The sequence below is a fragment of the Bos javanicus genome, chromosome 2, assembly GCF_032452875.1.
Source record: "Bos javanicus breed banteng chromosome 2, ARS-OSU_banteng_1.0, whole genome shotgun sequence".
NCBI lineage: Eukaryota > Metazoa > Chordata > Mammalia > Artiodactyla > Bovidae > Bos > Bos javanicus.
In genome coordinates this window covers 15,249,073-15,264,141 of record NC_083869.1, presented here as the reverse complement: position 1 = coordinate 15,264,141, position 15,069 = coordinate 15,249,073, and the positions used below count along the sequence as shown (strand labels likewise).

At 41.2% G+C, this 15,069-nt stretch overlaps 1 protein-coding gene across 2 annotated transcripts in view; it reads left to right on the top strand.

The window, feature by feature from the left end:
• The first annotated feature begins 908 nt into the window (after positions 1–908).
• Positions 909–15,069, top strand: part of ITGA4 (integrin subunit alpha 4) — a 94,091-nt gene continuing 79,930 nt past the window's right edge. Inside the window, exons 1-2 of one of the 2 annotated variants that reach the window (XM_061433856.1) lie at positions 909–1,413; positions 1,752–1,873. In XM_061433856.1, the coding sequence (XP_061289840.1) occupies positions 1,217–1,413; positions 1,752–1,873 (319 nt within the window). In that variant the 5' untranslated portion in view covers positions 909–1,216. The remainder of the gene's footprint in view (positions 1,414–1,751; positions 1,874–15,069) is intronic. The other variant, XR_009739635.1, reaches the window with a different exon arrangement.

Below are 15,069 nucleotides of genomic sequence, written 5' to 3'. Positions count from 1 at the left end.
ACCAGGGAAACCCAACTAATAACCAGACCTGCATCTCCTGCAAATACCACCCTAATCATCTATGGCTACCCAGCTGCACTGGAAAGAAAACTGAGGTACACCTGGCTTAATTAGGACGAGAGTCAAACCCAGTTTCGTGTGGTGTGCTGTGGTTCCCCAGCACATTTTCAGAGGCTCATTATGGTGTCGTCTTGACCTAAGCCCGGATGGCTCGTGTATCCCGTGGACCTGAGCGGATGTGTGGAAAGGGGCCGCATCACGAACCGGAGGGAAGAATCAGTCGAAATGAGGCAAGTCAGTGTTTGCTTACCCCAACCTGGCCCTTGAACGCAGCCACAACCTGAACCGTCTGCCCCTCCCTGCCTTTCAGCTAGAGCCACTGCTCCAAGCAAGCAGCCCGGACTAAAGAGGAAGTAAGGGGAGGAACGAAGTGGAAGTCTTAAATACTATAACGTCTTTTTCACCAAAATGTATCTTGGGCACCTTCAGGGAGTGTTTTGTGTGTGTGTGTGTGTGTGTGTGTGGCTCCCTGGTTAATTTTTCTAGTGGTTGCTTATTTAACCCCCCCCCCCCCCACACCCCAAATCAGGTGTAGTGATGAATTAGCAACGAAGGTTCAGGACAGTTCCTTCGCAGTCCATGCGGTGCCCAGGTTTGTGGCTGGCCTCTGGGCCACACCTGGCAGGCCGAGGAGCCTCAACGCTCATAGTGGGGCTCGCGCGGTCGGTAGGATTGAAGCCCCAACCGCGGTTAAAAGGCGAAGCCCTGGCCCCTTCCAGTTCAACTCCTGCAGTGCCAGGAGGCTCGGCCTGGGCGCGCGCTGCGCAGCCAAGGTCCCCTAGCGCCCCCTACAGTCACGCGTGCCAGGAGTCAGCGCTGGGTCCTGCGACTCCGCACCACGCCCGGTACCCCACCCAGAGGCCCGCGCCCCGGGACTCACGATCACCGCACCTCGCGGCCGCAGAAACCGGAGTGGGGCGCGGCGGGAGCGTCGCATCCCTTGCCACCTCGGATTGCTCCGCCCGCCGCAGCCCGACTTCCCCTCCCTCCCTTGGTCCCTGCCCTCCTCCCTCTCTTCTTCCCTCCCGCCCGCTGGCGCCGGACACGCTGAGCCTCTTCTCTTGGGGCGCCCTTCCCCTCGGCCAACCGTCGCATCCCGCGCAACTTTGGGACGGAGAGTGGCGGTTCAGTGTTGAATGTTCCCCTCCGAGAGCGCATGGCTGTGGAAGCGAGGCGAGGGCCGGGCCCCCGAGGGGCCGCCGTCTGGGAGGCGGTGATGTTTCTGCTGTGCTCGGGAGTCCCGACCGGGCGCCCCTACAACGTGGACACGGAGAGCGCGCTGCTCTACAAGGGACCCCCCAACACCCTGTTCGGCTACTCGGTGGTGCTGCACAGCCACGGGGCGAACCGATGGTGAGTAGGGTCGGACGCGGGAACCTTTGGCATCTCAGAGCAGATAGCAAAAAGCGCCTCAGGGATTCCCTGCCTGATTCAAACTTTCCTCCCTCTAGAGAAGGCAGGAGGGAACCCAGCTCGCTGGAGAAGTGCTTGGGAAACGAACTCATCTTGGGGTGGCAGCAGCCGGGGTGCGTTCTGGCGCCCGGCCCTGAAGTTTGGGGTGGCGGGTTGAGTGCTGGGGTGGTGGGCGGAGGAAGAGGTGGCGGGAGCGGCCCGCCTGCCTCTGGGGAGACCCCGGGTTTAGTGGGCAGCAAGGCTAACATCTGCGCACACGTGCGTGTTTCTCTTCTTAGGCTCGTAGTCGGGGCGCCCACTGCCAACTGGCTCTCCAACACTTCAGTGGTCAAACCTGGGGCTATTTACAGATGCAAGGTTGGGAAGAATCCAGCCAGGACCTGCGAACAGCTCCAGCTAGGTGAGTGGGATCTGGGGACGGGAGCTAGTAAGCCCTCACCGCACTCGTGTGGACCCCACGGTAGACAAGTCCTGGAAAAAACTCCTATTGCCTATTCTCATTTAAAGGGGATGATTTTCACTGTTAACTCAACACCATGTTCCCTTCTTAACATGAAAGAAGTCTCCTTTCTTTCAGTGTTTTTCTCCTTTTTGCTTATGACAGTGATTGCTGTATTCTGACAGAACTATGTAGAGGAAAGTTTCTTACACCTCCTTAGACCTTCTCTTCACCTCTCTCTCTCTCCCTCCTCCCCCACCCCCCACATGTAAAGCACATCTTAAAACCTCTCAGCACATTAATGACAGGATCCAGCGAAGCCAAGACTTGAGAATTTTATTTCCATCTTTGACCTATCAACTTTGTTAAAGAACAGGTTAAGGGGCAGATCAGGAATAGCAGTTGGAATGGATCCCATGCCCTGTCATTTAGCCTAAGGACTTAAAAAGAAAATAATACAGTTTTACTTACGATATGAAATATAAAAGGAGAGCACAAGAAAAAATTGGCATCTCCACTGTTAATATAAGTATTAATAAAGTGAGGTTTAATGTATAATTATTAATTTTTCTCTTCAAAGACTCTTGATTTCTTTATGTCTGTTCTTAGATTTGTGACAATTTGAAAAATGCATTCTATTGGAAGAGGGAAGAAAATTCATGTTTCAAACTCAACAGCAAATTTGCTTTGCATAGACACAATGGGGGAAGAAAGGGGAACTAATATTAATTCAGACCCTATATTGCTTCAAACATTGTTAGGAACTGCCATATATGTTGCTTCTTTTCCAGAAAACAACACTGAGCCATGGGTGGCATTGTTCTTACTTTACATTTGAGGACTCTGTGGTTCAGAGTGTTGCAAGGACTTTTTCTAAAGTTACTCAGCTAGTGAGTGGAAGATGGGACTGCAAGTCAAAGTCAGGCTTCAGTTCAGTTCAGTTGCTCAGTCCTGTCCAGCTCTTTGTGACCCCATGGACTGTAGCGCGCCAGGCTTCCCTGTCTATTACCAACTGCTGGAGCTTGCTCACACTCATCCATCATCCACCAACTGACCATCCAGTTGGTGAGGCCATCCAACCATCTCATCCTTGGTCATCCCCTTTTCCTCCAGCCTACAATCTTTCCCAGGATCAGGGTCTTTTCCAGTGAGTCAGTTCTTTGCATCAGGTGGCCAAAGTATTAGAGTTTCAAGCTTCAGCATCAGTCCTTCCAATGAATATTCAGGACTGATTTCCTTTAGGATTCACTGGTTTGATCTTCTTGCTGTCTAAGGGACTCTCAAGAGTCTTCTCCAACACCATAGTTCAAAAGCATCAATTCTTTGGCGCTAAGCTTTGTTTATAGTCCAACTCACATCTATACATGACTACTGGAAAAGGCCTGCTTGGGTCCAAAGTCCAAGCCATTTTCTGTCATGTATACATCTTCAATGCAAATAAAATTCACTGAAGAGTCCAACATGGTATCTGCTGAGCTGGTGTGTCACCCATGAATGGTGAATAAATGGTTATACTTAGTACCTTTTTTCTATTTAATCTTTATTATCCATGGTCTTTGGGGATAAGTTAGTCACTGCATCTTTAATACCCTCCTCCTTTTTTTTTACCTAGTAGTCTTTGCTTTTTCTCAAACTGGAATACTTCTTCCCTTCATTGACAGTGAATTCAAATATAATATGCACATAATGGAATTTTATTTTTGACTCAAAGAGCATCCATGAGAGTTTAAGAGTTGTCTGCGCTGCATAGAATAAGTCCCACCCTCTTATTAAGCATCTTCCATCCCAAAAGACAGACTAAGAAAGCATAACACATTCACAGACCTATCCCTTTGGAATAACTCTGCAAAGCATAGTTGTCTTTGCCTAAGAGACTTGAGGGATGAAGAATTAGGGAGCAGAGCAGACAGCTTTGATCTGCCAGAGGATCTTGACAAGGTCTCAGGAGGGAAATGTTTTATTTTGCTGTCCTGTCATAGTTTCCTGATTCATGACATTACAACCACTGGTATTTATCCCCTACTTCCTGTCTGGAATGGCACTGAATCTATTTCTAGATGTCTGTATTTAACTGGAAAGATCCGGTCACAATATTGTATTAAAATTTAAGATAATAAAAAAAATCTGTCAAAATTGTAGGAAAGCCTAAATTCTTCGGACACGTGGAACACAGGAAGTGACTACAGAAATATCCATGGAGAAATGTGTGCATGGTAGATGTATTGCAAACATGCATTAAGTAAAGATTTATTGGGTGGATAAATGAATAAAGCAAAGTGAAAGCTTCATTGTTATCAACCTGATTGATGAATAAGAGAATTAACTAGAAATGATAAGTCAAAGGGATATTTTCAACTTTAAGATTTTTGGTCAATAAAAAAGGTATTTACTGAGGTGAAAGGCAGACGACAAGGTTTGTAGTCAGTCAACTGGTAGACACACTGATGGCTATAGTAATAGAACATTTGCACATCTTTGAACATTTGCAAAAGAGTTGACTAAAATTACTTCTCATGTAACATTTTAAACAATGTATCTTCCTTATATAAAGAAATTGTATGTTTCAATTCAGAGCAATCTCAGAAGTAACTTGAAGCTGTAAAATAAGGGACTGAGGATAATGTCTAGAAAGGTAACACTGGAAACAATATATTGGTAACTAAAGGCTTTTTAAAATTCTCAGGTTTGTAGATTATGTAGTATTCTTTATGAAAAGTTGTCAAGGAAAAAATACACACACACACAATCATCTGAATAAGATGGTTTTAGTTGTTCTGTCTCAAATGTATGGACTATGCTTAGCTCACTATCTATCTTACATTTAACTGACATTCAAAAAATATTAGTTTATTTTTATCTCTGTTTTCTACTTAAATCTATATCTGCATGTTACCTGTTATAGGTATGGTGAGGTTATAAATACAGACAATTAATAGATGAAACCAAAAGTTAAATGTATAAATGAAAAGATAACAGTTGAAACACAGTGAAAAAATATTTTTGTTGGCTCAACCAAAAATATCTTATAATAACTAAATATTGAGCTATGATATCCATGTCATAAGATGTGTTTTCTTTCATTCATGTCCTAATTTGCTATCAAGAAGATGAAGTTAAAAGACCCCTTAAAATAATGCTCATCTCCTACACAATTCAAAGTGCTGTATACATGGACTAGTCTTAAGGTCTAAGAATTTCAAAGTTTCATTCAGGTAGATTCCTTCCTTCAAAAGAGGATGTCAATACCCTTTGCCCTGCCTCCTAACCCCTCTTCTCTGTTGTGCATAATATCATCCCATACTGTGGTATGTTCAGTGTAGTCATAATCAGAAGTGAGCAGCAAATGCCTGTTTATCTCAAATGTTCAGGGGATGAGATGTTGAGAGTCAGGTACCTCTTTTAGTGAAGTGAATTGACTGTAGAAGAGATGTATTTCTTCCTGTGTGCAGACAGGCTCCTCCCACCTCCATGCCTACCTAAGAGGTATTCTCCTGCTCACTTCCTTGGCACTGCCCTCTGTGACCCAGAGGAAGGTAATCTGCCTATCAGGAGGTCTGAACCCAAACTTGTCCGTGAAGACTCTGTGTCTGGGGAGGCCAAAGTGATTTCCAGTTTCAGTTGGTTTTCTACTCAGGTGCTCTGCATCCTTGCTAGGTTTTTTTAAAAGGAAACTTTGAACACAGTTGCTAAATTAAGGCATTACAAGTAATGACTTTGTTTATGTATTTGATGATACAAATACATGAATGGTCCATTCATGGTCACCAATATTTGAAGGTAGAAGATAATAAAATATGCAAATGACTGTAAAATTGTATTAAAAAGATTGTCTTTATTTCATGTTTCAAAAGACATACTCTCTAGATCTTTCATTACTTTTAACTTGCTGCCAATAGCTTTATACTGATAGCTACTAATAGCATTATACATGTGTGTTTGTATGCACATACAGACTTAAATACTTGTCTGGATAATAAAGGTTATAATTTTGTTATATAATGTACATGAAATGTATACAAAATACATAAAATTATATAGTTATTGTCTAATACAGTAGCCACAAGCTACATACGGCTATTGAGTACATGAAATGTGGCTAGTTTGTAGTGAGAGGTCCTATAATACAGATTACATCTGGATATTGAAGACTTAGTACAAAAAAATTCATACATGTATATATATATAATATATATATAATCTCTTGATTTTTTAGGTGTTGACCATATGTTGAAATAAACAGTTTTAAACTAATATCTATTGAATATTTAAATGAGAATATTTTAGATGCATTAGGTTAAAGAAAATATTAACATTAAGTTTGCTTATTCCTTGTTACTTTTTAATGTGACTAGTGTAAAAATTATTTCATATGTAACTTGCATTATGTTTCTATTGGAGAGCACTGTTTTAGAAAAACATAACTTCCCTATGTAAAATAACACTGACTTTTTAGCAAGTGCCTTCCCAATGTCTATATGTAAAATAAATAGGATTTTCACTTTTCTAGATCAGTGTTGTATAATTACTAGACCTTTAAGTTCCCCTCTTGTCCCTCTTTTTCTTACTAGAGAGAGCAATGATTTATTACAAGTTAGTCATCATTATTTCCCTTCAGATTTCTTTCTGGAAATTATATAACCTATTTGGAAGAGGTTAAGTTAATTAGCATCTGTGTCATTTAACTAATGATTACCTCATTCTCACTTCTGCCTGATTTGTAGGAATTATTAACTTAACATTAAAAGACAAACCACTCACTGTTGAAACGTCAAATATGTTCTTGATAACTTTTCTTTCTTATTTTCAATACTCTTTAAATTGTAGCTTATGAAGCTGATGTTGACACAGACTGGTCATTTTGAAAAATCATCGTTGAACAGAGGTTTGTTATGCTAATTATGCACAAAATTAAAACAGAGAGATTCATGAATAAACTATCATATTAAAAGAATTAAGTTTCCTGATTTCTAACAGTTTCCCAGACTCCATCTCTGAAAGAATGGCTTCCACCTGGTTTGAGAGATGAGGTTTTCTAAAATGCATTTTATTTATTGCCAAAAATTTACTTGACCGCTGGGTGATATTTCTAACGGCTAAAAAATATCTCCCCTTGGCCACAATTCTTGGGCTGGGTATGGTGATCCATTGTGCATGTGGGTCATTGGTTCATTTGGCCGTTTCCTGAGGGATGCCTGAGTGCTGGAACCTGGGCTCACAAAAGAAACACGGCCCTTGCCTCAAGGGGTTTGCAGTCTATAGCGTGGGTTATTATAGGAAAGTATGCTGAGACACTCTAATCTAGTTAGGAGAATAAGGTGATGTCTTCCTAAGAAATTCTAGTGGAAAACTGAGGGAAAAAAGCAGTTATCTCAGAGGAAGATGGAGAAGGCAATGGCACCCTACTCCAGTACTCTTGCCTGGAAAATCCCATGGGCGGAGGAGCCTTGTAAGATGCAGTCCATGGGGTCGCTAAGAGTCAGGCACGACTGAGTGACTTCACTTTGACTTTTCACTTTCATGCATTGGAGAAGGAAATGGCAACCCACTCCAGTGTCCTTGCCTGGAGAATCCCAGGGACGGGGGAGCCTCGTGGGGTCGCACAGAGTCGGACACGACTGAAGCGACTTAGCAGCAGCAGCAGCAGAGGAAGAAGTTATGGGAAAGGGTGCTGGACAGAGCAAAGCATGTATGAGCACCCTGAGGTCTTTGAGAGGGCGGTATCTTTGGATGGAAAGAAAAAAGCACACAGTTGACTGGCGTGTGAAGCGGTGTAGATGAGAGACGCGAGCAGGGATTATTGTGTTACAACTTGGTGCCTTCTCTGGCAGCTGCGGAAGCCTGGCTGTCAGCATGCTCTTGTGTGGTCACGTACTCTGCCTCCGCGTGGGCACAGTGCAGTGGAGGCTGGGGCTGGGTGTTGGGCTGGGGGGCACAGATGCACAGAGGGAGGTGTTGGCTCCAGTGGCCATGGTGGTGCTGAGCAGTGACAGACGCAGGGTCTGGTGCAGACCCACAGGAACCTACAGGGGGCCCGGCTGTGAGTGTGCTCTCATTGGATGTGTGCACAGCAGTGAAGCGGGATGATGGGCAGCAGGCTGGTGACCTGCAGCCTCACAGCTGCCTGGCCGAACCTTGAGCCTGGGCCTGAGGGTGACATCAGCCACTGGGGTGGAGGCAGGCGTCATGTACTTTGGCTTTGGTGGGTACAGGGAGGAAGTCAGTTGGCTCGCTTCTCACACCAAGGTAGCCACAGAGGCCTGGGCTGGCTGTTAAGGTGGCTCCTGGGCTCCTCAGGGGCAGGAAAAAGGGATTATGGCAGAACCCAGGTATCAGTGAGCACTAATACGTGTGAGACAAAAGCTGGCAAGATCTGCAGGAGGTCCACGGTGTCCGTACTGGCCGTTGATTTAGTCAGTGGTGACATCTGCTGTTTGTCTGCAGAGCGGGTCTCTGTAACCCAGGTCTCTGGACTTCGTAATTATTAAATGAGAGAGATGAACAGGAAGAAGGTTTCAAAGATGTTACCCAAGGTTCTGACTTGGGCTGTTGGACAGATGATGGTGCTATGTCTCGTGAGATGTAAAAATAGATACCTGGTAATCAGTTGGATGTATGGGCCTGCTGGGCAGGAGAGGTCTATATAGGCAGTTCAGAGTTGAAGGAAATTGGCATAGAGATGGTAATCAAAGCCATGGAAGTTAAAGAGTTTAACCTGGGAATGTTCTAGGTTAAATGGATCACTGGACCCAGAAGAGATCCCACAAGACTCCTGCCATTTGAGAAGCAGCTTGAACAGTATTGGTCAACTCTAGCTGCAACCTAGATTCTTCTGCCAAGCTTTAAGAAGCCCAGTGCTGGTGGCCTTCTCCTAAACTAATTAAGTCTCTGGGAGTGGGTCTAGCTAGGTTAGATATTGTGGTTTATAGTAAGAATATATATTTGGTCTTCAACCCCATTTCTGACACAGTGATCCTAGAACCCTTGGAGTTTTCTAGAGTGATAAATATGTCATTTGTTAGGTTAATGAGGTGACTTTAGGACCAAAGGATGTGACTGGTTGCGAGCTGAGCACACTGTATGATCAGAGGATCGGAACTTTCATACCTGTCCCCCTGACACCAGCAGAAGAAGAGGGGCTGGAGGCTGAACCAGTTGCCAATGGCCAATGATTTAATCACTCATGGCTATGCAATGAAACCTCTATAAAAGCCCAGAAGGACAGGACTTGTGAACATGTGGGGCTTTAGGACGTGCGGTGCATTCAGAGAGGGCCTGGGAGCTCCCTTCAAGTTTCCCATGACTTGCCCTCTGTGTCTCTTCCATCCAGTTCCTAAGTTACTCCTTTTGTAATGAACTGATAATCTAGTGAGTAACATGGTTTTCTTGAGTTCTGTGAGCCACACTTGTAAATTAATCAAACCAAAGGAAAACATCGATGGGAACTTCAATAACCAGTGGACTTGAGATTGACATCTGAAGTGTGTGTTGAGGGGTAATAGGAAAGAAAGTAGTCTGTTTTAAATATTTCATGTATTTTAATCAACTGTTAAACATACTCCCAGTGCATTTTTACCTTTCAAGTTTCTTCTAAAAGTTCCATTACCATCGAGGAAGTTTTATATGAATTTATGAAAGTTGCCTAAATTTCCTAGTCCTATAGAAGATAATCACAAATTGCTGGGTGATAGTAAGGTATTTTTCAGTGTTCTTCAGTAATGTACTGTATGTACTTTTTTCTTTTTTTTACCTTTTGGTTTCCTTCACCCATTTCTCCCTCTCTGCCCCCACCTCTGGCAGCCACATATCTGTTCTTTCTCTGAGCTTTGTTTTTTTTTTTTTAGATTCCACATATAAGCAAGATCATAGAGTATTTATCTTTCTCTGTCTGACTTAGTTCACTTAGCATAATGTCATCAGGGCTCAGTCATGTTGTTGCAGACAAGAAGATTATATTCTTTTTTATGGTTGAATGATACCCCATTGCATATATATACTGCAGCTCTTCATCCACTCACTCTTCATTGAACACTTAGGTTGCTTCCCATCTTGGCTATTACAGAGGGGGGATACATTATGCTATTTTTAGTTGTGTTTTCCTTTTCTTTGAATATGTACCCAAAAGTATTGTTGGGATTGTTAGAACTATGGTAGTTCTATTTTTAATTTTTTGAGGAACCTCCATACTGTTTCCATAGTGGCTGCCCCAATTTACACTCCCACCAACAATGCACAGCCTTTTTCTCCACACCCCCACTAACATTGGTTATCTCTTGTCTTTTTGATAATAGCCATTCTAGCAGGTGTGAGGTGATAGCTCCTTGTAATTTTGATTGGCATTTCCCTGATGGTCAGTGATGCTGGGCATGTTTTTATATAGCTCTGCTCCATATTTTCTCTCATTCAGTAGGTTGCTTTTTCGTTTTGTTGATGGTTGCCTTTACTGTGCAGAAACTTTGTAGTATGATGTAGTCCCACTTATTTATTTTTGCTTTTGTTGCTTTTGCTTCTGGGGTTAAACTTTAAAAGTTATTACTCAGACATTTGTCAAGGATCTTGTAGAACTGAACCCTTAATTGGTGGGATCTGACATTATCTCCAGGTAGATAGTATTGTAATTACAAGTTGGATTTCAGGACCCCCACCTAGTATCAGAGAATTTCTTGGTGGTGGTGTGGAAAAGCTTCACCCACACACATTGGAGTTGGGTGAAGAATCCTTAGTAGGGCATTGGGAGTTTGCAGAGGTCCCCAAATGACTCCAGTATTCATCCATGGTTAAGAACCATTGGGGAAGAAAAAAGAGCAAGAAAAATAGACTGAGGAGGAAAAGCAAAAGGGGTAGCCAGGGAATCAGGTCAATGTGGCCTTATGGAAGTTGAAGAATGGGAGATTTTGAGAAGAGGTGAGTGGTTGGCATATCAAAAGAGGCCAAGAGGTCAAGCTAGGTAAGAGCCTAGGAGGAGTCTTTGAATTTCGAAAGAATTGGTTTGTTAAGAACCTTGGAAAGACCTGTTTTAGTGGTAATGCCAGACTTCAGAGGGGTGAGGAGTGAGAAAATATTGGTGCCAGATATCAACTCTTCCTTTATTAAAGAAAGAGTTCTTCCTTGGGTTCTTCCTTCACTTATTAAATAAATGTTATCCATTACTTATGTTGGTACTTGGAATAGAAAGTTGGCCAAGATGGCTAAAGCCTTCAAAGAACTCAGTTATAGGAATAACAGGTAAACAGATATATACTTATGAGAAATGTCACAAACTTAATGATAGATATGCACAATATGGAGAAGAAGCTGGATAATGAAAGTATTTTGGAACAATGGACATGAATAATCAAGTCAGTTCTGGCCAGTTTTGATGAGCACATAGTAGAGTCTCAATGAACGTGAAATGGATGGGTACACTTCTCAGATTTGGGTGGGGTCTTCTGGGATTTGCTGTATGTTTCAGCATTGTTCCCAGAGGTCTAGGCCAGCCTTGCATTCCAGACTCTGCCCACTCACACTGGACAGTCTAAAGAATATGCACTCCTGAGACAGGAAGTCTAGAATGGACTGTCCTTAAAATTGGCAGAATTTTAATTTTAGGAGTAGTTGGCAATATCAAATTAGAATATGGAAGTGGACTTGCAGGGGACAGGACTGGGTTCAGTAATGCCGTGTATTGGTTCTGATGTCCTCAGTTTATCCCTAAGGAGTTTTAACAAATGATTAGTCATCTCTTTCATATAATTTATATGAAATACTGTAATTCACAATGAATTGTTCAGATATAGTAAGAGTATAGACATAGTTGTCAAATCTCTTGCTGGAAATATTTTGTGAAGTGGATTTAGACATGTCCTTTTAAAATTATATTCTAGGTAGAAGTCTCTTGTCAGTATCTACCCTCTGTGAAATCATTCTAGGTCTACCTAACCTCAGTGCTATTCTCTGTTCTCTTGGAACCATTTTTTAGTATTTATTAGAATATCATTATTTTGTCTGAAGATCATTGTTGCATTGTCTCTGCAACATCTTATCCCCTCCTTTAAACTTTGAATGAAAAGTTGCCCTCTGTTGTCAGTAACCCCTCGTCTCAGTCTGATCCTACACTGACTGGTACAGAATGATGCCATGGACTGCCTGACTGATTTTTGTTTTTGAACTTTATTATCATCCTGATCTCCTCCTCCATCCTACCCTGTGAATTCCAAAACCAAGCTCAAAACGTCAGTATTGACCAGTGAGCATTAAGTGAGGGCAGGTTTCCCTGGAGTGCTTTTCTGCTCACATTTTTATACTGTTTTTGTTTCAAAGAACAACAGTATCTATAATATTAGTAATACTTTTTCAAATGAAATGGTATTTGTATATTAATGATGCTTTTTCAAATGACTCCTTAAGTCTAAGAGATTAATTGAAAACCATGGAAACAGAGAGTTGTTTTTCCTTATTTTCTAATGTTGGATGTTAAAATATAAGTTATAATGAAATAGGATTATTAATAGTGCCAATACTTGGATTCATTCTCTGATTAATATTGAAGTACTCATAGCATATTACTGTAAAGTAGTGGATGACAGTGTGGGCTTGACTCTTTCCTTCCCCCACTTATAAGTTTAGTGACTTTGGGCAAGATGCTTATTCTCCCTTTCTTTCAGCTTCTCCATGTATAAAATTTGGATAATGATAATAATACCCACCTTTAAGGGATATAAGGAAAATTAAATGACTTAGTATATATGTTCACATATGTTAAAAGTGTGCCTATTACATGGGAAGCATTTAATAAGTGTTATTTTAATAATTATTGTAAGACAACATTCCTTCTTTACATTATGCTCTGTGGATATATCAGTTGCTGTGCATTCTTCTGCTCTACTTAGTAAAAAGACTTGTATAGGTTTTCTATAGGAATGTGAAGAAGTTTGGACCCAAGGCACTTGGAAGGAAACCCTTATCTTAGATTCAGGCTCACAAGCAGAATGGATTTCTAGGGCTCAGAAGTCTAGTGATGACTTAGGATCAACCCAGATTTATAAAATTGCAACCATCAGGCTAGACTCTGCTGCCTGAATGCATTCACCTCTGTGTGGAACTCTTCCTAAATACAACAAAGTAAAATAAATAAAATTATAAAATAAAAACTATAATTAAAATAAAATGACCTAGAAGACTGGAATAGCTGTTTTTTTCAGGCCTATGATTATAGGAACTGTTACTTACATAAATTGAGCATGATTATCCATCATTATCAGATTTTTATTACTAAGTCTAAGAACATGACAATTTAAAGATACAGCAAGAATTGTTTCTAATTTTGATGTTTAATATGATACTTTGACCCTTGAGTGCCACTAGATGAGTTGGTGGAAATGTCCCATATCTCCTCTAAAACTGGTGTTTTACTGTTCATTACTCAGTTATTGTTTTAGCTGTTAAATTCATGAACATCACTGTTACCTTTTAGAAACATCACCACCACATTTTATTAGATGTTTGGGAAAAGTACACAGTTTAATATAAGAAGCATAATCTAATGGGTTTAGTAATAATTAGTGTTTGATAAGAAATAAAAGCAAGGGGCCCTTTGGCTTAAAGAGCTGAAGGAATGCTGCTGATCCAACCTCACAGCACCGTGAGCTCCCTCTGCTGGTGGGTCCACATCAATGCAGTGTGGGTACACTGGGAAAGCATTTACCACTCATTTAATGAACACCTACTCGGTGCCAGAAAGTCTTGTATGCACAGGCATACATTTTCGGTAATTTTTATAACCCTCCAATGGCAGGCCTTATATTCTGGTCATATTTGAATTGGTATGTTTGCTTTTAATGCCATATGTCTTTTCTGTATTCTGTTTCACTCAGTAATTGTTGCTTCTACAAATATAGATATATTGAATGAATGATGCTTTATAGAATGTTGAACAAGAGTCATTTGTTTTTCAGGATTATTTGAGAAAAATTTAGAGTGGAAGGGTTTGAAATATATAGGACTAATCTTTCAATAGAGTAGAACTTCATGTTAAAAAAAGTAATTGATGGAAGTAAGGTCTTTCACTATTTTTCTAAAACTTGAAAATTATGTCGTGTTTTGAAAGATCAGACCAATGTGTGTGTTGTCTTAGTATCCAGAAGACCAGTTTGAGAGCCCCAATCAAATGTCTGAACTGATTAAGCCAGTGACATAGGCAGATAAACACTTGTCATTGCATCCATAAGTCCCAAGCTGCCCTACCCACAATGTGTCACTCAAGCTGTCAAAATCTACAGGAAGACCTTTGAGTCTGGTCTTACCCCTTTGCTCATTCCTCAGTGGAAATGCCAAAGTGCTGAGCATTGATCTAACCTGAGGAAAAGATCGGGATAAGATAGAGACCAAGTAGGTGACATTTTTCATGAACCCTAGAAAGTTGACAAGAAATTTTACACATTTTCAGCTGGCAGAAAAGATAGAAAGTGAAATTTATTCAGATAATTCATACATTTGAAATATTTGTACAGTTCTATTGTATATACTCCAGATTCGTGAAAAGTAACTACTTTGAGATCTTCAATTACTAAAAGTTTTTTAAAATTCTTTTCCATTACGTTTTAGTGTAAGATATCGAATATAATATCTTGTGCTGTACACTAGGACCTTATTGTTGGTCTCTTTTATGTATAATAGTTTGTATCTGTATCTGTTGATCCCAATCTCTTAATTTATCCTTCTCCACCTTTTTCCCTTTGGTAACTATGAGTTTGTTTTCTATGTTTGTAAGTCTATTTTTGTTTTGTAAATACATTCATTCATATCATATTTTAGATTCTGTATATACTTGATATCATATATTTTTGTCTGATTTACTTCACTTGATATGATAATCTCGAGATCCATCCATGTTTCTGCAAATGGCAGTATTTCATTCTAAAATGTCTTATGCTTGATTTTAATCTTTTCCATTTACTTGTCCCATGAATTTGGGCAAATATCTTTACTTCTTTAAGATTCTATTTCTCCACCTGTGAAATGAGATTGTTAGCACAGTCCTCCGTTGCTGCTGTGAGAATTAAATGAATGGAATGTGTATGGTAAGGGCTCACTGACAGTTCAGTTCAGTCTCTCCTGTCCGACTCTTTGCGACCCCGTGAATCGCAGCACGCCAGGCCTCCCTGTCCATCACCAACTCCCGG